This window comes from Oryzias latipes, chromosome 3, assembly GCF_002234675.1.
Source record: "Oryzias latipes chromosome 3, ASM223467v1".
NCBI lineage: Eukaryota > Metazoa > Chordata > Actinopteri > Beloniformes > Adrianichthyidae > Oryzias > Oryzias latipes.
The window spans coordinates 28,049,093-28,072,354 of NC_019861.2; the positions used below are offsets into that span (position 1 = coordinate 28,049,093).

At 40.2% G+C, this 23,262-nt stretch overlaps 1 protein-coding gene across 4 annotated transcripts in view; it reads right to left on the reverse strand.

The window, feature by feature from the left end:
- Positions 1-23,262, reverse strand: part of shf (Src homology 2 domain containing F) — a 100,635-nt gene that overhangs the window by 20,211 nt on the left and 57,162 nt on the right. For 3 of the 4 annotated variants that reach the window (XM_020700126.2, XM_011493076.3, XM_011493083.3), the window contains exon 3: positions 11,908-12,126. In XM_020700126.2, the coding sequence (XP_020555785.1) occupies positions 11,908-12,126 (219 nt within the window). Of the gene's footprint in view, positions 1-11,043; positions 11,143-11,907; positions 12,127-23,262 lie in introns of all 4 variants that reach the window. The other variant, XM_011493077.3, reaches the window with a different exon arrangement.

Sequence of the window (23,262 nt, forward strand, 5' to 3'; positions counted from 1 at the left end):
TTTCAACAGTATCCTGTATTTCTTTATCAGAAAGTGTAACTTCTGTACAATCCAGAGATATGAATGGTGCTGTGGAATCTGAGATGGCTAAGAAAATTAAAACAAATTTCCCAGATAAATGCTGGTATCACATGATAATACCATGAAAAAGCAAGACCCTTCTGTTGGAAAAGAATCAGTAAATGTAGCATATTTTTGCTGTCAGCCGGGCAAGCTAGCCAGTACCTTTCCAATGGGAGGCACTTGGCTGAGTACTTGGAAAATCCAGGTGTTTTTTTTGGCCTGAGAGTGTAAACAAATAAACTCTGTCACCACCAAGTAAGTTATTCACGCAGCATGAAAACTCCTCTGGCTTTGTCCCTAAAATCATTTACACCTTGTATTCACGTGAGATATGAAAGCGCTAAAGTGAGCACAGCTGCAGCAGCAAATGGAAACGTAATGCATGCTTGTTTGCTGAACAGACAACGGGTAATAAATGAGATGGAGAGGAAACATTTTGACTTCAACCATAAAAACCTAATAAACAAGTGCAGATAAACAGAAGCACTTTTGGAAAGCCTCTGCTTCCTCCAACAGATGTTGTGCTAATGTTGCCATGGCGATATTTGGATTTCTTATTAGATTTCAAAGCGAGAGTCGTTGAGAAAATCAACTTCACTACATCTGTGGATAAAAGCACCGCAAAAATGCTAAAGTTGAGCTCAATTACTGTTTTGGCTGCTGGTGCCCTTTGGCAGCAAATGCACAGCTATCATTACTAATGACAGCTGACTTAAGCTGCTGATAGGAAGAAAAGTTAAATAAATTAACTCTCAGTTCTTGTTTTTTTTTTTTTAACGTGTTCTGCTATGGTGGCTGAAAAAATGCACATTAAAGAGCACAGAAAAAAACACATGAGGGTGAGCACATCCTTACTGGACTGACAAGATCAAGAAAACACAATTGATCTCATTTTATTTGATTTATCAACTTATGTGCATGAGAGGGGGCATGTTTAAAAAACACAGCTCAAAGTTATTTTATGCTTGGGTCTATAAATAGCACAGCAGCAATTTCATATTACAGCTGCAAAAGGTCAAGAATGTTGTAGGCTACTTTTATTTGTTCAAAAACAAAACTGGAAAACAATCGTCTATTGGCAACTGTTACATAATATAGAAATAGTAGAATAAGTGCTACAAGTGTTTAGCATTGCTGAATCTATAAGCATTTGTTGCTGCAGTTTGTTGCAACTACACCAGGTTGTTCATAAAAAAAAAACCATGAAGATGATTTTTGATTGGTCTACCTTCCACCCTGCAAGAAACTGTGGCGCAACGGCGGTTTATGACATTATAATGAGAAGCAATATCTCCAAGCAAATATATTCAATCCGACAAGCAATTAAAGAGCTGGGCTGAAGGTGTCAGGAGGCTAATCTGGAGAAAGGTGGCTGCGGGGAGGAGATGCATTCCATCTATCCAGATGGGAGAGTCACAGGGTGGCTGTGAAACTGAGACAGAAGGTCACAAACTCTGCAAGATAATGTAACTTCCTCTACTTTGTGGTGAAGTAAGCGTCTCCCTTCCTATGAGATTAAAAGCCTAATACTCATTTCACATTGCAGATTAGCGTGTAATTGTTTGGGGAGCGAAAGGCCGCCTGCACTCTGCAGCCCCACTGTGGGGATTAGCAGACAATTTTGGATGTTGGAGACTCAAACTTGCTCGGTGGAACAGCTGGATAACTAAAATATAGAGATATTTTTCTTATAAATGTATTTAGGGGCACTGAAATGTACAGTTTTCGTTTAAAAGCAGCATGATCAGGACAAAGGCCATGGTCACATGCACCGAACGGGGATCGTCTTGTAGAGGTGCCGTGGGTTTTTGGGTTGTCTGGGCCCGTGGAGATTGTAGACAGGTGAGGACGTATTTTCAGATGAGCGCAGGTGGGTCTTGCAGTCTCTTGAGGCTTGTGCAGCCATCTTAAGAGACGTCATGAAAATGGAATGTAAGATTGTCGTGCTCGTGGTAAGGGTGTTGGGCAGTAACAAAGACAACACACATTGCAATAGTGTACAGGTAATGCTGTCGTACTGTATCGTTACAGTCCTTAGTAAGGTGCATGTACTCCCACCTAAATGAACACGAGCAGATGCTGCACGCATGGCGTGGACAGGTCATACGCAGGTGGATGTTGTAGGATGCCGACAGGCTCTTATTGCCTGATTTCCTTATTTCTAACAGTCATGGTGCAAGCATGGATGGGCAGAGCGCAGGATATGAGAGAGTAGAAAAAGAGGAAAATCCATACGACATGCCCCAGTCTCACCTACTTCACCCTTACAGGTAGTTCAAATGTTCATAGCAACCTGTCGCCTGCCGTATGCCCGCAGATGAAAAATGGATATGACAATTTTCGCTCTACGGGCTCACCGAGTGGTTTACGACTTTGACATTTCTTGAGGGCCACCTACGTGCCCTGTTCAAGTTTGCCCCTTTGTTGTCTGCTGACAGCTTGTGTCCACCCGGAAGGGCAGTTGTAAAACAGTTATAAGGCTTCCTATGTTTAACATCAGCATGCAACGCTAAAAAAACCTGCTTGGAAATATATACTATACAGAGGTTTAAATGCTTGTGTAGCTTTACTCAAATAAATCTAAAGTTACTTTTGAGGCAACACTATCCTGTTTTATTGACAGCGGATGCCTCTGAACCAAAAAAAATGTCCAATCCCCTTTATCATCTACCGTAATTTCCGGACAATAGAGCGTACCTGATTATAAGCCGCACCCATTACATTTTTAAAGGATAAAACATTTTGTACATACATGAACCGCACCTGTCTATAAGCCGTATGTGCCCACATTAAAACATGTGTTGTAGAATGAGGAAGTGTATGTGCTGAAACCGCGCGGCGTGTGTAAAAAAGAGGGGAGAGTGCGTGCAGCGCAAGAGGGAGCGCTCTCACTCACTCTTGCGCTGCTCGTGCTCCTTTCTCTGACACACGCAGTGCGCTAACACACATACATACTCATTCTACAACACCTATATAGTTAAGTTAGATAGTTAGTAGTTAGTTGTTACTGTTATTTGTTAATAAATAATACTGAGTTGTAATTATTACTTGTACTGGTATTCATGGGGGTTGAAAGCGTGTGACAAAAGTAGCGGTTTATAATCCAAAATTTACGGTAACCTAATATCATCTCCCATTTCTCATCTGCCTAATCCCTGATCTATATTAGTTTTGGTGTATCCTCCTGCAGATATGAAAACAAAGGCAGTAATGATCCTGAATTGACAGCCTCCTAAAACTTCATCTCAAAAATATAAAAAACATGGAGATATTGCTTGATTTATATCTACCCTAAAAAAAGTCTTTAAGCAAAAAGGTAAATAAAGACTCATAAAACGACAAGCAAACCTCTTTAGGTAGTCATCCATTTCTCTAGAAGCAAGGCAAGGCAAGGCAAGTTTATTTGTATAGCACAATTCGTACACAAAGTAATTCAAGGTGCTTCACAAAACAGAAAAATGCATTAAAATCACAATACATCATAGAAATAATCAACGTAAAATTTACTTTAAAAGAAAAGAAAAAAAATAAAAAATAAATAAATAAATAATAATAATTGAAAATTGATTTAAAAATAAAGGAAGGAAAGGAAAGAAAAGTGCAGATAGGACCTTTCAGTCATATACACGGCTAAACAGAAATGTTTTAAGTCTAGATTTGAACATGAACACAGAAGAGGCCTGTCTTACGACTTCAGGGAGGCTGTTCCAGATTTTAGCTGCAGAATATTGAAACGCTGATTCCCCTTGTTTAGTTCTGACTCTGGGAATCAACAGGAGGCCGGCCCCTGTGGTCCTCAGAGTACGAGATGGTTCATATGGCACTAACATGTCAGAGATGTTAGTGCCATAAAATAGAATAAAATAGAAGCAGGTCTATTTTTGAATCCACAGATTAGTTTAGCTGGATTTCTGATTAGCTGGCAGCACTTCATCGTTATTCTTGGTGTTCTCTAAAAATCACCAGCTGGATTTGTTTGCACCCATGACATTTAAATATTTTCTGCTTAATTTGGTTGGCTAATTGTATGCATATTCACAACAGGCTTGAATTCCGTGATGTTTATGCTGCTCATTAAATACCAGACTCTTTAGAAGATTTGTTTGTTCCACCAGCTCACAAATCGTTACAGATAACAACGGTGTAATGCTCCAGAAGAGCCGAAATGCCACCCCATAATCCTCTGAATGCTGGACTCGTCCTTATTATGCAGTCCGGCTGCCGGCCTTGAAAGACTCTGGCTTTGCACTAAAGAGAAACTGGAATGGAAAATGGATGATGGAGATGACAGAAAGGTCCTTTCTTCTGCTTTTTCCATTCGGAAAGACGGTCAGGTTGAGTTACTGACAGGCAGCCAGAAGGAGCTTCAATGGGGGGCTGGCTCGAGGAGCAGGGCTTCTCCGCTTTGTGAGGGTGGGTTACAGAGCTGTTGTGTGACCAACGTGTGCGAGTGAAGATAAGAGTGGCGGCGGCACTCGGTAGAAGACGGCTGGACACATTTGAGGCTCATGAAAGCGGACTGTCGGGAAGGTTATCAGCAGGGTGTTGCAGTGCACGCCAGTGGGACGACTCAGACTCAAACGGTGATGGACGGCGCCGGGCGGCATTAGATCGGCCACGCAGAGATAGACACAAGAGCTGCACGCACAAAACAGCTGGCCTCAACCCAGCTGCAAGCCACCAGCACAAAGCGGCGAATTGTAATCACTTTTATTTATCTAACTTGAGCCTTAGATTCCATATAAACATGTATTAAAAAATGCCAACACTTCTGCTACAGGTGGGGTGCTCCTCAGGTCATAGGTAAATGAAAGGTAAAAAAAAAGACAAGACAACCAGATTGGGTCACAATGTTTGTCCATCTCCTCGTTTCCGTGACTTCGTTGAGTTTTCTGATGCCTGCATGACTTTGTGAAGTACGTGCAGCCACACAGGAGGAAGAGCTTTCATTGAATTAAGCCGCGGCATGTGGTCAAATTCTAATGCGTCGTCCTCACTCTTCACCTCCAGCATCATCCATCACCACGTGAGCAGACAGGAGGGAGGCGGGGAAAGAGGTCGTGGCGAGTGTGCATGTTTGGCGGGGTAGGAGGGGGGTTGTGGATGAGTGATTAACCAAAGCACAAGTACACAGATTCCCAACAACCTAACAAGGCAGGGAATTTACATTCCATTGCACACCTGTCAGGAGATAGTCCAAGAGTGAATAATAACAGCAGACTCATGGCTGTGAAGAGACGAGCATGCAGGCAGTGATCGGCACATCACGGAAAGGAGGGCCGCACCACGGAACTTCACTCTGCTCACATTCCTCTACTGTTAATGAACACAAGGAGTCATTCCTGCTCATAAATGTTATTATGTTACATCATGGTGGGAGTGTGGGCAGGCCTTTTTCAAACATCCACTCCCAACTTTAGAAAAGCGGAACATTTATGACACTTCTGCCATTTCCCGTTTAAATATTAACTCTGAAATGTTTTCTCACAGAAGAATGTACAACAGTGTCATTAATCATTGATACTCCAAAGCTGTAAAAGGCTGCAGGAGCATCAGGGACACAACAGGAAAATCGTCCTTGAGGAACCTAAAAGCATATAGATTGAGTTAGTCTATTTTTAAAACATCTCAACATGGAGGTACTGGAGTCGGGCCTTGCAATGCAGCCTGAAAGTGATCTAATAAAACCGTCACAGTAACAGCACAGCTGTATACAGATGGAATGTAGCTGGACGTTGAACCTAGAGATGGGCGATATGGCCAACAAATAAAATCTCTGATTTTTTTCATTCCAAATTCGATTTTAATCTATGTTTTGGTCCCTGATTACTTTACTTACTTTAATTAACAAAAATGATGGAAAATATTTGACAAAAACTACCCTTTTACCATCATCTTTCAAAATAGTCTCAAACACAAAGTTTAACTAAATACAGGATGTAAAAATGCTTCTAGATCAATGCAGCAAGTGTTTTGAGAGCTACTGCTAGCATCTCATAAAGAGAAATCCTAGAACGCACTTGGTAGAGCATTTTTAGTAGCAACAGTCTTGAAACAGATTTTGCTCGGTTTGGTTTGATGTTTGAAGTTTCAAGTCACAATCCCACAGTGACCAAAATCTAAGTTTTCACTCACCAGCCAAGTTGGCTGGTAGATAAAAAAAATCTAACAAACAACTTATTACAATATTTTACAAAGAAAAACCATTGGTGTTGTTTCAAAAAATGATATTACGTTAAATGTAAAACAGACAGAAAGTCACAACATAATGAAAACATCCAAAAAAAACAACTGTTTTTCTTTTCCAGAGGAACTCCTGTATTGATTTCTGATCAATCTTTGTTCGGTGCCTTTGATGATTTACGCTGTCTATGAAATGTTTTATTTGCTTTAGCTTTGAATTGTTTGACGAAAATGCACCTTTTTCCTCTAGTTGATTCAGTTTTACATGAAATCATGACAAAAACAGCCTAAAAACATGATAATGTTTTGGACAGTAAAGATGCAGCGCTCTCATGAGGGGGTCTTTTTTCACCTCAACGCCGGCTCTGTAATGTTACAAAGGCGCTTCTAATTAAGATCCATACAAAGTACCAGTTTTTATATTTATAAAATACAGTTTTTATAAAAGTTTTATGAATTAATTTTGTTGTATTTATACGCCACGCTACGCCTAAAAGTCTGCTCCGTCTGACTTTAAACTGGTCCGTGATTACACATAGGCGACCCACGGAACAGATCGTTAGCGTAGCATTATAGCATGATAGCAGTGTAGCATTTAGCATCTTAGCATCACTACTAACAACACTGCTGTCTCCAAATCAACACTTTTATAAAACTTTCGGTTGCTGCTGTAAGTCCAACAGGTTTATCCTCCAGTTCTTTCTGGTTGCTGTTAAAAATCATGACATGTTCTGCTGCTTCATCAGCCAGGGTACGGGACACCGGCGGACTGACTTTACTCCGATCCACGGAAGCGCAAAAGGAACAGAAAGCTGGGAAAGTAATATCTTGATTTTACCAAAAATAAAGTCTAACACACCATATTCAAATCGATTGATAAAACTGATAAATCCTCCAGCCCTAGTTGAAACTATTTAACCAATCGATAAAATGTACAAAGCAAAATGTAGACTAAAAGATGACGTTTAAAACAAAGAAACTCTGGCTTAAAATGGAAAGCAGGCCAGTAAATTAAAAAACTGAAGATTACGATTGTTACGTGTGCCCTATGTGTGAGAGACTTCGGACTGCGATCCCTTCCACAGCTCTACGTGAAGGAGCTACTGAACTCAAGAGGACCGGGTGTCCCGGTAAAAGTGTGTGTCCGGGCAGAGCTCACACCGCCCCAAAGCCGCTGTGTGAACTTAAAGCAGAAATGTCGCTCAGTCCTTAGAAACCGTTCAAACAAACACTTGGATTTGTGTTTCCGGTTGTGTCCCGACAAAATAAAGGCTGATGTTATTCCCACATATTTGCGTTCAGCCAAGCTGCAGATTGCAGCATTTCCGCATGGATTTTATGTTCATCAAAGGCTAAATGTTGTTAGCGCGCGTTAGGCTCTTCTAGACCTTGCTTCTTCCGGACAGGCGCATCATAACAACCGTAAAAATGATAAAAGTACGTTTAGAAGATCATCTGGTATATTACCAAGCTGCCAGATATCATGTATGTAGCCGCTAGGTGGAACTCATTTCCACTACACTTTACACTACTGCGCATGTGCGAATGATTTATTCCTACCAAAAGTGTGACCCATGTGAACATTTGTTATAATCGGGAAAAAATTTTCTGGGCCCATGTACACGGTTGAATTCTAATCCGACCATCGATCTGATTAAGATATTTTCCACATGTAACTGCGGCTTATGGTGTCGATTCGCAGCGTGGCGGGGGCGTGGCATCAGGGCGTGGCATCACGATTGTGTCTTTCCATCGTGATGTCAGTCAGCCATCACAATAGACGATGGTATCGACCATCGGCACAACCCTATTATTATTATGTACAAACTACAATCGGCGGGCCACAAGCTCCCTGCTCTGCTCCATTCCGATACATCCAGTTGCTGACAAACAGTTCCATGTACATCTTTGTCTTCCTCTTCCAAATTGGTATCTGGCACAAAGCTGTACCCCTTAATAGCTTCAATATTGCTCACTACTTCCCGCTATTTTTCTGGCACCGGTAATGTTAGGTTGAGGTTGTGAGGAGCTGTAAGCTAACACAAGGGAAACAAAGGGTTGATGGGAAATGGGAGGCAGATTTTATTGGGAAGGCAGATTTACAATGTGCCAACAGTCCCATCCACAACTCAGAGTGAATTTCTAATGAACTACTACCGCTCTCCAGAAACTACGTCCTAGAAAAACAACTGTTTTTTCTTAAATGTTGCTTAAAAACAGCATAATCTTAATTAAAAGATCACTAGGAATGCTTTTATAATAGTTCAAAAGGTGATCGGAGTGAGACTTTAAAGAGAAAAATGGGTCCAATCTGGGAAATTCAAGTCAGGCCATGGTCAAAAGACCAGAGTGTATCATTCTGTTTTAATCTCAGTAAAACAACACTATTTGCAGCAAAACAGTGAGATATCAAAGTGACAGAAACCTTGTCGTAAACAGATGATGCATCTCATAAAAAACCCATAGACCGATAAGGAGGGAATGGTTCCCTTAAGTGGACCTAGCTGCTAAAGCAGTGGGTAATTATTCATAGTTGAGCCAGTTGGCTGTAAAGATCAAAACCTCGAGTGCAAACTCCTTGCTATAAAAGGTGGGAAACTTTTTCGAAGCCCTTGATGTTGGATCTGAGGCTGGTCTGCGCTGACATCTGTGAAAGCAAAGGAGCCCGTTTGTCACAGGGAGGTTTCTCTCATCTATCCGACTAAATCTCAGTCTATCCTTTCCTCCCCCCACTTTATCCTGTGCAATAAATCTTTCTAAACAACAGCTTTCCTACTTTAAAGCTTCAGATTCAATCCAAGACTTTCATAGACACAAGACTAATCATCATCACAGAAGAGCGAGTTAAACAAGGAAGGAGGGGTCCAAGAAAAACCCATTCTGCTCAGGAAACGGACCCCTGTCCATGTGCCCATGCCCTGTAAGTGACACCACTTCTTAAGTACTGCAGTACTCTCATTACCAGCAGGTATGAAGTGAGTATTCCCTGGAGTCTCCTTTCCCTCTTCATAAATGAGATTCATGACCTTGCTTTCACCTCATGAGACACTGTACACACCATTAAACCTGACATACATTACACCAAAACCCTTTTCTGTCAGCCTGACAGTTGCTCAGAATTCTCATTTTTATTATCATATCACAAGGATTATAGACATGAATTCCTACATCTTTCAAGCGAGGACTTAACACCTCGGAATATAAATAATAACGTCAAATGGAGGGGATTTATTAAGGCTTCTGCTATCAAGTTAAATTAATGAAAACATCTCACTAAAATTAAACCAGCGGGGAGTAAAGGCAAAAGGCTTGAGGTGTTAGAGTTAATCTAAACAAACAGCTGCTGAAAAGTTGGATTATGTTTTAGGGTAGACTAGATGTAGAAGCTGATTTGGACACATTGAGAGGAGTGACAATGACTATGCTGGTAAAAGGATGCCAAGGTTGGAGCTACTAGGAAATGAACCTAAAGGAAGACAAAAGAGGAGGTTTATTGATGGAGTGAAGGAGGCCATGAAGATCCAGAGGAGGATTCAAAGGATTGGGTTAGAAGGGGGCGGATGATTCACTAACAGCCGATAGAAAAAGAAAGTATTGGATACATTGTTAAAATGATCCTAAAAAAAGAATTGGTATTGTGACCGTTGACTGTATAAGAGAGTTGGACTAAGGGGGTGTGACGTCACCCAAAGAAAATAGTTTACTTCTGGCTCCAGACAAATGAATTCAATTCAGTCACCATTGTTTGCTAAGCAGACGCTGCCATTTTGGAGTCAGACGACGTCAATTAGCAGTGATTAGTACAAGTTGGTCTAAGTCACCGTTTCAAGTGAGCTTGTTGGAAGTCCACACCCCCTCCATTGAAAGTGGACTCAGGATCTGTCAAACGTTTTGAACGTTGGGGCCAGCCAGGCGTCTGATTGGTCAGTTTATAACTTTAATAATTTGCAAATAAAGACAGAAATATCATGAAAAAAGAGGATTTTAAAACAGGTAGTAGAATGGCGATTATGATAAATATAGAATGTCTATTTCTAAATAGACGTCTATGGGATTTTGGCTTCTTGGAGCCAGCGGTACCCACTTTACTCAGTCCAGTTCTTATGTAAAGTCAATGATTGTGACATATTTGGTAAAACTTTGAAGAAATGAGGATATGCATTTTTTTCATTGGGGTCTTGGATTATTTCTTTCAGTTTCCACTTGATTCACAGTGGAAAGAGTTTATCTGAGCTCATTTAAGCAGGTGCGCAGAGGAAAACACGGAGCTGTTTTCGTGCTGAGCCTCTCTGTACAAGGCCACAGCGCATATCAGTGTTTCTTTATCTGCAGCTTTAATTAATCCCCTATCTGCTGCCATCTTCCAGCTGAAGGAGGGCTTCACCCATCACCCCATCCTTCGCCTTTGGAGAGCCAACAAGTGTTAATCGCACTGGCTGTACGTGTGTCTGCCAAAAGGCTAATTTGAAGTATTTTTTAACCACAGCTCAGTCTGCTTAAATCCTCTCTAGTGACTAACAAATCCGGCAAGCATCGTCTTGATAATGTCATCCAAATTAGGACAATTTTCACATCATCAAATGTGAGGTAAAGGTAAAGCAAGCTCTGATTAAAAGAGAAATCTTCAAAAAAAAAAAATTGCATGAATTATCCTCATCCTAAAAGCTCATTTTAGCAAAGTTTGCCAGTTTCTGCAGTGAAACAGAAAGATTATTCAAGGTTAAACATCAGTTGTTCAACTATTAGGAATAATGACAGACAGACAGAGACAGTCCCCAGCCCAGCCTGCTGTGGTACCTGTGAGGGATTTAGAGGTGGAGTCCTTCCTTCTGTAGGGATCTGATCCAGTGCCACTTACAGAGCCCTCGTAGCTAATGCAGTCATAACAAAGCAGAGCTGTTCAAGGATAAAACAAAAAAAAAGAAACAGTATGTATATGAAGAATGAAAGTTAAGGAAATTGGAGTCAAAGTTGGTGACGTCTTGGCAATTTTCAGCTTTGTTTTAAGCTGAATTTGTATATACTAGAGTGTTTCTGGGAACAGCCCTGTTTCATGTTATGGCTGAGTTAGCCATGCTATAGCTCTCAAAACCACATTTGACTATCTGCACCTCCATGCAACTGCTCAGCCAATCATGCCCCCTCCCCAAGCAGCTAAGAGGCCAATCTGAAGTAAACCTGGCAGGAGTTGATCACAACAGTAGACAGAAGCCCGGCACCTACGTAAAATCAACACAGCTGGTGCATTTACAGACGAAGGACAAGAGGAACAGACTGGAAAGCATCAGCAGCTGAACTATTGCAGCACGGCTGGAACTGCAACACGTTTGTTAGAGCTGAAAAACAGACCCAGAAGTTAGAAGGACAAAAAGAGGGAGGGTTTTGGACTTGGAAAAAGGTTAACATGACCACAAAGCAGAGGGAGGAAGAGACTGCTAAAGAGGATCTGAACCTTACACCAAATGAACATGTGAAATGGAAAAGGCGTTGAGCAGATAGAGCTGAAAAAACGTCTTCAGGCTTAACATGAAATGAATCTCACATTTTTAGCAGAAAATAAGAGTCGTCTTTGCATTTTTACTCCTTATGGCACGATAGTTAACAGCTTCTCCTCATAATTCACTGCAAAGAGTTTCAAAACACCCCATCTGAGATGTGTACCTGCAAAGGCTTTGGAAATCCTCTCCTTCTTCCACTCCCACGGCTGGTCGTACTCCTCGGGGGGCCGCTCGTCATCCTGAGGCAGCCGGCTCTCTCTGGGGCAACGCAGGAGCTCGGGGTCAGAGTCGCCGCCATTCTCAGACGGCTCATACGGCGTGTCGTAGAGGGGCAGCTGCCGCAGCGATCCTTCTTTAGAGCCTCGCCCACCTGACCTGATCTCTGTAAAACAAAAGAAACAGCTCGTTACTCCTGTCTCAGGAAGAAAAGAATAGAAACAGGTAACGTTCCTGCCTTCCTCAGACGAAAAGCTTCAAAACACAGTTATTGACTCCAGAATAGCACAATCCCCACGCACCTTTGCTTCACATAAATCCTTAACATACATTTAGAGACAAAAGAAGATTATCGAGCATCATTTCTGCCCCACTTTCAAAACCTGCTAATAAACCATTTCCTAATATTTTAAACCCACCAGATCCTTATCTTCTTTAACTAAACTGAGAAAGATTGAACTCTTTTTGCAAAAAGAAAACCAAAATGCATCATTCATGCTCATATAGATCATAATGCAATTATAAATATTAAAAAAAAGCTTTTATTGACCTAATGTTTGCCACTGTATGATAATATTGTAGTTAAATAGATACTTTTGATCTGTGAGAGATAAAAGAGGATATGAAAAGGTAAAGATGAAAAAGTCACAAATTCACTACTCCTTTACATTCATATTTCTATTAAAAAGATATACTTGGATTTTCCTGATTTGAATCTGTCATTTCTCTACAATGCTTTTCTAATAATGAATGTCATTGAATTTGCTTTTAGAAGTTTCATTAGAATTATTGGAGTCCTTCAATTTCTACATTCCTTTTGGCTTACAAGCTGCACTTTGATAACAAATTATCTATAAAAAGCGATTTAGAAATAAAAATAAAGAGAATAGTTTTATTTTACCTTAAAGATTGAGATGTATTTTTTTCCAGAATAAATGCAAAACATGGATTACAGTAAAAGTAAACAAATATTGACATATTTTGGTGAACAGAAATTTTTGGGATGTGATTCTCAAACATAGATTGAGAGTGAACAAAGCCTTTAGGAGGAAGAGGAAGAAGACTTTCCAAAAATCTCATCTCTTAGCACAGAGCGGTTATGGGGCGGCAGTGGCTCAGGTGGTACAGCAGGTCGTCCAATGACCGGAGGGTCGGCAGTTGTTGTGTCCTTGGGCAAGACACTTCACCCCTCCACTGGTGTGTAAATGTATGGTGATGGCACAAACTTGGAGCCACGCCTCTGTCAGTCTGCCCCAGGGTAGCTGTGGCAACATCATTAGTTACCATCACCAAGTATGAATGAGGAGTGAATGAATACTGGACACATGGGTCTGGGTTCTTATGGGTTGAGTTTCCGCTTGGAGCACAGATAAATCTAATCCATTATTAGTATTTTTTCAAGATGAAAAAACTAGTAAATGTACACTGACGCTCCATATTGTGCAATCTTGACTGAGGCAGAAGGAGAGCAACTTTTGCATGGTGGTAATAGATTGATGGGAAGAAAATAAACAGTTTCTGAACCTCTTCCGGAGGGTTAGGGTTCAGGTTTTCACTTTCTTCTGTAAATGGATGGAAATAATAAGACTCTTTAGTTTGAAATACCTGACAAAGATGTTTTTTTTTTAACACACACGTCTGAATATTGAGCTTATGTTTGCTACCATATAACATTAAATAAGACCAGATGATGAATTATGTATAATTTATGTAGTTTTCTGCTTAATTTTAAATCACTTGAACGTCCCAGCACCAAAACTTGAATAGTTCTTCATCCAGACAAAGAAGATATGACTTTTAATGAAGTATCCCACCCTTGGAACCCCTCCTCCCGTTTTTCTCTTCTCACATAAAGTTACTAGAAAACTGCACCCTTTCTCTTGGGCCACATGAAGCTGTTAGTGGCAAGTGCTGCTGTGGAGTAAAGCAATGTGAAATACTATGCCACAGAACGGCATAATTGCCTCTTAGCCCAAGGGAGCTCTTGCAGAAAAAATGAGCAAAGTGTTGAGTCTAACGGAGCTCCTGCTGCTGGTTCTGGTGGTGGTGTTGGTGGTGGTGGGGCTGATTGAGGTGAAGCTGCCAGAACCTGGACTTCTGTGTAATCCCGCATTAAACAAACGTGCACGCTTTCATCTTCGCAGTTAAAAAGACTGTGGATAAGATTACGGCATAATTAGATGGTAGCTCCCTGCTGGAGAACAAACAGCTCCAGAAGAAGGTAAAGAAAGCAAACTCAGGCTACCAAAGGGAGCAAGGAGAGCAGGGATTAGTCAAAACGATGCAGAGGGAGGGAGGGGGGGGGACTCGTGCGGTAAATTCCTGGTTGCATTTTCTGCCAGATTAGATTTATGGCTCCCCCTTAAGAACAAGACCTTGGCTTGGTGAGAGCTGGCTTGATGAATTTATTATCTTCTTAACATGGTTCTGTTTATTTTCATCGCTCTGGTTAACTGAACAGGTCAATTAGGCGACAGACCAAATGGCTGGAGGACACACGCTAGGACAAAGGTGAAGTCTCTTCGTCTGCAACCTCTGCCTTCTGTTGGGGTTGGAGATTAAGCACTGCACCCACCCTAATAGAAACTTGTACCCTCCTTCCCGGGATGTCCAGACATCCTTTTCCAGATGGTTTATGTTCGTCAAAGTTATAGTTACAACACAAGCTAAAAACAAAGTATATGCTTCTTTTATAAAGTCTGAAGGAGTTTCTGTAGTCGTGTAGTTGTGGCAGCCTCTGCTGCCCTCAACTGTGACACCTAAAAGCATCAGCAGGTAGAGGCAGAACTTAAACTGCTGGAATTGTGCTTCATTCAGGGAGGCTTGTATTCTGAAGAAATGCTAGGCTATAACTGAAGATGATTACATCTTTAAAATGTTAAAAACAATTCCTTTACCACAGTTAGGTGAACATTCACCTTGTGCTTCTCAAAAAAGGTTGACTTCAGTTTTCACCAGGCAGATGTGGTTTCCATTTAAAAATAAAACATTTGCAAGCAATGGATTATGTTTACATTCTTTATTTCAATTCATTTAACATGTGAATTAAAAACTACCCTAAGCTGGTCTTCTGGCCGCCTGTTGCAGAGAGAAAGGGGAATTTCTTGATTGGATTCAGACGTCTCTTGTTTAAAGACCAGGATTGAAAAGAGACTGACATTATACCCTTTGAAAACAAAGTAAAAAAAAAAAAATATTCTGTGTGAATATCTATGTTGCCTCGTCTCAGTGAGATGTATGTCACAGCACTGGTACTGATAATACAGATAAAGAAAGTAACCCAGGGATGAGGTTTTTCTAATATGTTTAATGTTATTAAGGTTAATTTTGTTTTTGTTTTTTAAGAAGTGAACAGGTTTGATGGTGGCAGAAGCAGAATTACCAACAGACTGTGCACATCAGTCAAACAGCCGGCTGACAGGTGAAGGTGTGTGTTCCTTGACCCGTGACAGTCTGCCGCCAAACATCAGCCTGTTTGGCGAGTAAAGCTGAGAGGAGACTCTCACAGTGGCCCGATTCCCATCAACGTTGAGGATTTATAAGCTATTATTCAAAGACATAGATGTCTGTTTTAAGTCTGCATTTTTCTAAAAGTTTAAAAGTGTTAAATTTTATTTTTTAATGAATAATGCAGGAGACAAAAACAAGTTCCTGTGTACATCTTTAACAGTTTTAATTCCACCTACATCTGTCTCTTATTCAAAATCAGCAAAGTAAGTCGACCCATGGAATATGTTTCCATTAAAGCTATAAATCAGTTTGATAAAAGGTGTATTTTTAGTTTGCTCATGATTTCTGTTAGTTTATGTTTACATAGAAAAAAATATATATATATATCAGAGAACCTGATGCTGCAGTCCAACAGCTGAATTTGTAAGTTCAGCTGTTGGTGTGCTGCACAGAAAGAGGCTTTCTACAACTACTATGATTTACTCAGATGCTTGGAATGCAACAGTCTTAAAAGCCAATCAGAAGAGATTCAGTGAAGGCAGGGCATCACCAAAACCTCATTATAGATCATGAATAAGCAAAAGAAACTCAATTAATGTCTGCCTAAAGATATTTATGATAAGGATTAGAAGACAGCCTGAAATGACCTTCTATTTGCACATAAATGCCTGTGTTTGCATATTCAACTGTTTATGGGCATATTTGTTGTTATTGGGGAAAGCTACATGGAAAAGACACAGGAAAGTGTTTTCTACGACATGTCTGTGGATTTGTGCATCTACAGGAGAAGGGCAAACTCAACCCATAAGAACCCAGACCCTTTTTTTTAAATAAAAAATAAAATTAGGTGTTTTTTACTGCAAGCCAAGTGGACCACAGCATCCATTTCTGATATTTTTCTGTTATGCTGATGACTCTACGGGTTCTTAAGGGTTAAAGAGACCAGATAAAAAAAAATCTGAAAACAAGACAAATACAGGTGATGCAGGCAAGCTAACTAAGACAGAGAAGAAGAGGAGGGAGCGTCAAAAACAAGTGAAGAGGGATGTATTGAGATAAAATAAAAGAAAGAAATATAGCTATAATAGGTAAAAGAGAGAGAAGAAAACAGAGATGGCGATAAACAGGTGATGCATGTTTGGCACAGGAGAAACAAACAATAAGGTCGAGACAGGAAGTCGAGAAGAGTGATGAAAAACACAAGTGGAAACCACAAACACACAAAATCACTGGAAGTTTCAATAAAGACAAAAATAACTGCTGCTGTATTATGCAGTCTGAAAGAAATAAAGAGAAAACTTGTAATCAGCATGTGGAACTCTTTCTTTGTCTGACAGAGGTGCCAAAACAATATAATTCAGAGCAATCTTCCACAGTCAGTGTTGCTCTTCTCCAGCTTTCCATCTTCATCGCAGTGGGAGAGCCATTTTACGCTCAAACGCATCAGCTTCTACATTACTGCACCATGCAGGATGGAAATCAAGGCAATCCGTGTTCATATTCTTCAATCTCAAACAAGAATGGCAACCTGCTGGTGCATTTATGCAGAAACAAAAGATTTCAAAAACAACAATCAGTGCAATTCATGAGGTAGATGCTAAGATATCCCATGAATAGGTCAAAATGTTGACCTTTTCGTGACATAAGGTGATTCAGTAAGTCAACGTAATCACCCTAACAAGCAGTTATAAAGGACTTATGACTAGGCTAAAAGTAAAATCACCAATAATAAATTAATGATCAGCAAACTTCAATAGCCATTTATATTTTAACCTCTCTGTTATTTTATTCATTTTAAAACATGAATGATATCTGTACTGTATGCATGTTAGTCCACCAAAAGGCCAGAGCATAAATGCATTGATCTTCCTCTGAGCGGAGCTGCAATTTCAGCTCCTTAGCACTGAGGTGAAAGCTCATCAAGAAGAAGATGAATTGGGACAAATGATAAGAAAGGCAGCCATCTAAATGCAGCTCTGCGGCGAGCGAACAAAAGAAAAGCTGTGGATCAGCATTCTGACATGCCAATGGCAAAGACAGATACAAGCAGACATTTGCTTTTGCCTTCACTTGAACCGCAGCTATAGACTCCTTCTGGATGGCAGTCAAATACGAAGGAACTGGCATCTTTTTGCAGCACACAGTGAGAACGGCTTAATGTGTGGCAGTGACAGGCTGCTTGGATGATGCCATTGGATGCAGAGTCTCACAGGCTTGTGGGAGCAGAGCCATTTTTCTGCAGGCTGCCGCTCTGAGCTGTGTTCCCTCTGCAGCTATTGTTCCAGCGCTGAGATAAGACTGGCAGCGGATTAGAGGAGAGTGCACGCAGAGTTCACGTCGCGTATCGCTGGCGAAAAGAGAAAACTAAAATGTGATTGGTTCTCAGAAGGGAACGGGGAAGAGAACGACAGATAAACAGAGTACAGCAGAAGAAAAAGGCAAAGACATTTGAGTCAATGGGCTGTTATAATGCCTAATCTGTGTGGGTGGTCACAGAGAAGGGGGACGCGGGCATCTGATGACTCGTGGACTTGGCTATGATGAATAACCACTCCATTCTTCCACCCCATCAGGGGTCAATAGCCCATTAGTGGTTCCACGCTTCCAGCAACAGTCAGCAAAGACCCACCCGCACCCCTTCCTGTCGCAACCTTCAACGAGCTCACGTTCCCCCAGGGGACGTCAAAACTGCTTATTCCATGATTCTCAGCAGATGAGAAGGTGAAGATCACCACTAACAACCAAGTATGCTACCGCCGACACAAGTGCGGCCATCTTGAAAGAGCACCCCCCCCAGGACGGCCCATAGATTGGTTCCTTAAACCAATTAAGAAGTCTCACTTCAATCGCCCTTTGAGGTATTTTAAAAGCAATCCCAGATGTCTTTTTATAACAATTATACAATTTTTAGCCAAAATTTAAGAAAGAACTGTCATGACATAGTTTCTGCAGAGTGTCAGTACTTTATTTAAATTATCCTCTGAATTGTAGCAAGGAGGTAAAGGCCAGCCCAGCATATTTTCTACATCACAGATACACGCTTTTTTCAAACAGCATTTTTTGTCTTTTTCTTGTTCTCAATTATTTGAATTAAAAACAAGACTCAGAAATGCAATTTTGAGTTGATATATGTCCTCGTTCATCAGGAAAAAAATGCCACAAGAAGATGTTTAAAACACCATAAATACCCTTTTCATTGAGGTGGATTTTGTTGTCCTGTTGCACTTTTTTTCAAGTTACCTCAACCAAACCCTAAAACATAAAGATGTTACTCTATGACTGACCAGACAAACTGAGTCTGACAACAAAAAACTAAAACCATTCACCCAAAAAAGCTACACTTAAACACAGACATCACTGACAAAATGCAGACGAAACAGACTTTTTGATTTCTTTTTGTTCCTTTAATTGCAACCAGAAGAAAAGGATTAGAGCAAGTCTTCTTCTGACATTAGTGAAAATGATGTGCTGAGGTGTGAAAGAAATACTGATTTAAGTTTGCTGCTGTGGACAAATTCTAACCATGTCTGCAAGGCAGGCAAGTATAAGCAAAAACATTAAGATCAGTTTAGTGGAGGTTCATTACTATTCATTAAAAAACAGAAAAACAGATGTTGGTTGCTCGGACAAAAAAGGAAGGAGATAAAGAGATGCCAGAATCCTCTTATTGATTTGTTCCCTTAATCTGAGGCAGGCACTTTCACTGGAAGAGCACAGTGACCTGTTTACCAATCTGTCCAGCCCGGAGGACGAGTGTGTCCTCAGGGACGCATGCATTAGAGAAAGGCTTTGGTAGCGCAAACAGTTACACAAGGGTCCATGGTCTCTCAACGAGCAAGCCTTTACGACCTGCCCCATGGTCACCTCTCTAGGTATGATTATGCATGGGGAGGGTAAATACAGTGAGGGTGGATTACAACTGTAAGATGCTAACAGTGTTGGGCTGAGTGTGTGGGATTTGATCCCCGTCACCTGGATCAGAGCCCGGCAATCATTTTTAAAAGATTCTGGAGGTATTACTGAACTGAGCAGATTCAAATTAAAGTTGAAATGGTCAAATGTTGCATCTGCTTTTGCAAAATTGTTTTCATTTTTATTACATGTGAAAAAAACGAAATGACAATTTGGCATTTAAATCCACATCGCTGAAGAAAAAGATAAAACAAAACAAATGAGTAAATGGTTAGAACTCCCAAGATTTTTATTTTTTAATGTTAAACATTAAGCAATAGTCAAAACTGCCCCTTGTGGGTGGATACGAGCTGTCTGCAGGCGAAAAAATTGTATGGGACACACCGGTGACCAACCAAACATTTTAAGATCATAGACTGCTCAGTGAGCCCATAGAGCGAAAATGTTCATGTATATTTTTCTACAATTCGTCCAAGCGAGCACTTAAACAACACAAGGGGTAGATAAGGGGGAAGCTGGTGAGACATATGTCATTTTGTATTTAAGGACCCTAAAAAGGTCCTTGCAAAAATGAAGTAGTAAATGGATCTAAAAGTGACAGTTTGGTATCAGTCTAGGATTGGACTCAATCTAATTTATATCGTTTTATCGTGTTTCCGAAGCTGACCATGATAAACTTCACATTGCCTCCGCTCTGTCCAAATAACATCTGATCTCCACGAGACTAAATGTACACCTTGAAAGTGTCAGTGTGTCTGTTTAGTGTTCAACGTCTGCTCTCTTTAGCTTCCAGCACATCAAAACTTCTGATGAAGTCTGGTCAGATCTTTCAACTCCTTCCTACTTGATCCAAAGTGACAGGGCAGACAGATCAGAGCAGCGAGGCATGGGAAATGGGACCCACCTGTAATGCTACAGCAAAAATAAGACATAACCTTACAGGCGTTTCAACACACTTCTGCATGCAAAACAAATAAGAACATGTACTGTAAAATGAAAAATGCCCTTGTTTTAGTAATAAGAGTGCAAGTTCAGCTGAAAAAAATGGATGTAGACAGGCCCAAACATGTAGAGAGTGAAAGAATGAACAGAGTGGCCAAACAGTTGATGATTATCCGAATTATTCTTTGAAAGACAGGTGTGGTATGTGTTCACTCCGTCATGTCATTATTTTACCGCAACAATAAAATATTACACAGCAAGAAATCATAATAGTGTTGTTTTTCAAAAAAAAAATTCTAATCTTCTTTGTTTGTTAGGTCTGAAACTGTAATAAACACTACAACCATGCAGCCGGCATTTATTGAATTTTGTTTTTATTAAACTTTTTTCTGTCAGTTATTATTTTAGAGTGCTGTTTCAGCCGTGACATTTCATTTCTGCCATAATCCATTTGATTTATCCGTCAGACACCATCATGATCAAAATTTTAGATCCCTTGCTGGTGTTTAAGTGAATATTTGACGACACTGCATCGGATGATGCATAATTTTTTCAAGGGATGCATTTTTAAAATTTCATTAGCCTTCACATCCCTCACTGTTAATCAAAGGGCTTTAAAATTCATGAGAAGGGCTTGCACATCAATACTGCTGAGCACCTGCCTCTGAGGAGCAAGACAACACAATAGCAAACAAATGCAAGTGAATATATGAAAAGGCCCAAAAGATCAGACTGGGGTATGAGGAGGGACTGCTGTCAGACAATGCTGCTTATGTTAACCAGAGGGATTTTATTTATGAGGCTCACTTTAAAGTGGTGTCAAGTGACAAAAGCTAAAAGAAAGAATTAAAAAAAGGACTATTTCTGTCATTCAAAGATCACGTCTTACTATGTAACTAAACACTGCTTTGATCCAAAATGAACATCGTCATTTAAATCCTCTCCAGATTTGCCTTTTTTTCCTACACTAAGTTAAGGCTCGTCCCAACACTCTAAATCAAGCTTGTTCTGTATAATGAGTCGCAGCAAAACACAACAAAAACTGCAGGGAGCACTACAATGAATGTAAATGAACCCAGAAGAGTTTACTGCAAGAAATGAGCTCCTGTAAACAAAACTGAGATTACTCACAAAAACATTAGGAAGGAATAAAAATGCATTATAAATCTTGCTTAAGCAAACTACACTAAATAATGAGATAATAAAGCTTGTCTCACTAACTGTCCACTGTAGTTCTTAAACTGCAGAAGAGGGACCTATTACTGACCGTGTGGCAGATTTCTGGTTTCGTTTGTCCGTGACCTCAAGCTGAAATGCTGCTTTTCTTACAGAATCCCATGAAGAAAATGAATGGAATTAACATTTAATTCGGAAAGTTGGGTCTCAATTTCCCTGTAAAAATATGATTCAGCAGCACCAGAAATCCTATTTTAGTCTTCTGTTCTCCGTCTGTTCAGCTGCTTGCTCTCAGACAGTCAGGAACAAAGTCGTTTTTCTCTTCAGATGTCTCAGCTTAAGAACTGTGTTTCTTCCCAAAATAGTAGTGTTGGGTACAAATGTTCTCTTTGAAGTGTCTGCATCAGTTATTTAGTTAAAGTGACCTTGCAGACCATCGCTGTATTTGGGATTCTTAATAATTGTAAAACAGCAAAAATTCAATGGTTTTATAAGGGATAATGCCCAATGAGGTGTCCACAATCAGAAATGAAAGGACTTTGCGGAAGTAACCGTCCTTCGCTTTACATTATCCCGCTTGTTCCACGGTCACTTATAAAATAAATAAATATTAAATATTAGTCCTTTAATCTTGTTATTTTAAGGTTAAAATCATTTTTCACAGGAAACTGACTTTTTGATACATGGTGCAACGCGTTGTCATGGTAACGCCTGTATTCACCAGCGGAGGAAAGTGGTAAATATGCTACACATCAAGTGATTGTTTTAATCTAGATGATGAAGCAACAGGTTTTTTTTTTCTTTTTGTTTTAAGAAATAAAGAACACAAGTGGTTTCCTAGATCGCCTAAATGGGAAGAAACACGAAAGATAATTGTGTATCAATAAAAACCCAATTTCTTAATTATTAATAAAATTATTTTTAAACATGTTTTACAAGTTTCTGTTGTTCTGGCCACCAACTGGCATTAAGGCCAGCGCAATAATATATTGCATTCAGGCTTGGTGCCCGTTATCACTTTTTAATGAAACACCCTTTAGCTAATCCAAATCGAGTATTCACTCGGTCTCTGGTTTAACGGACATTTAATTGCATGTCCCTAATTTTTTTAGTTGTCAAATCTTAAATATACAGGTATATATTTAATGGATGCTTTTATAGTGGTCAGTTCGATGCCAGATTTGTTACCTCTCTAGATCCCAGATGTGATGACAGAAGCCCATCTGGGCCAAACAAAAGTGCTGCTTATCAATTAAGAGGGCCTGGCAAAATTCAGTCATCAGGTTACTGTTTTATAGCTCCCAAAAAAAAACAATAAAACAAAGGCTTTGTCACCAAATTCCACTGGGGCAGTGTTTTGGGAAATCCAGTGTCACTAATCCAATACAGCCATTAACATGTGACTGGAAGTGGGCTGTAGAGTTGCACTGCAATTTCCCATCAAGGATCTTTGTACCCTTCACTTTAAAGTCAATGGCAATCTCGTAAAAACACTTATGCCAATAAAACTGGATGATGGTGAGCGAGTAATTTCCTTCACTTCCCAGATGCTGTAGCTGTCATAGAATGTGTGCGACAAGAGCCAAGCTTTGTCTCACAAGACTGTAAGAGCAGCAAGTGTTCACAAAACAAATATCAAGAAACTTACTCAACATATCTTCACAAATATAATGACCAAAAGGAAAGAAAAAAATTCCTATAACTGGAATAATCAAAACCTGATCCCGAATGTGACCAAATAAAGACGACTGTTACAAACTTCTGTAGAAAGTTACAGGAAAGAAGCCACAGTAGGCAGATGAGCCCATCCAATGCATCGCCC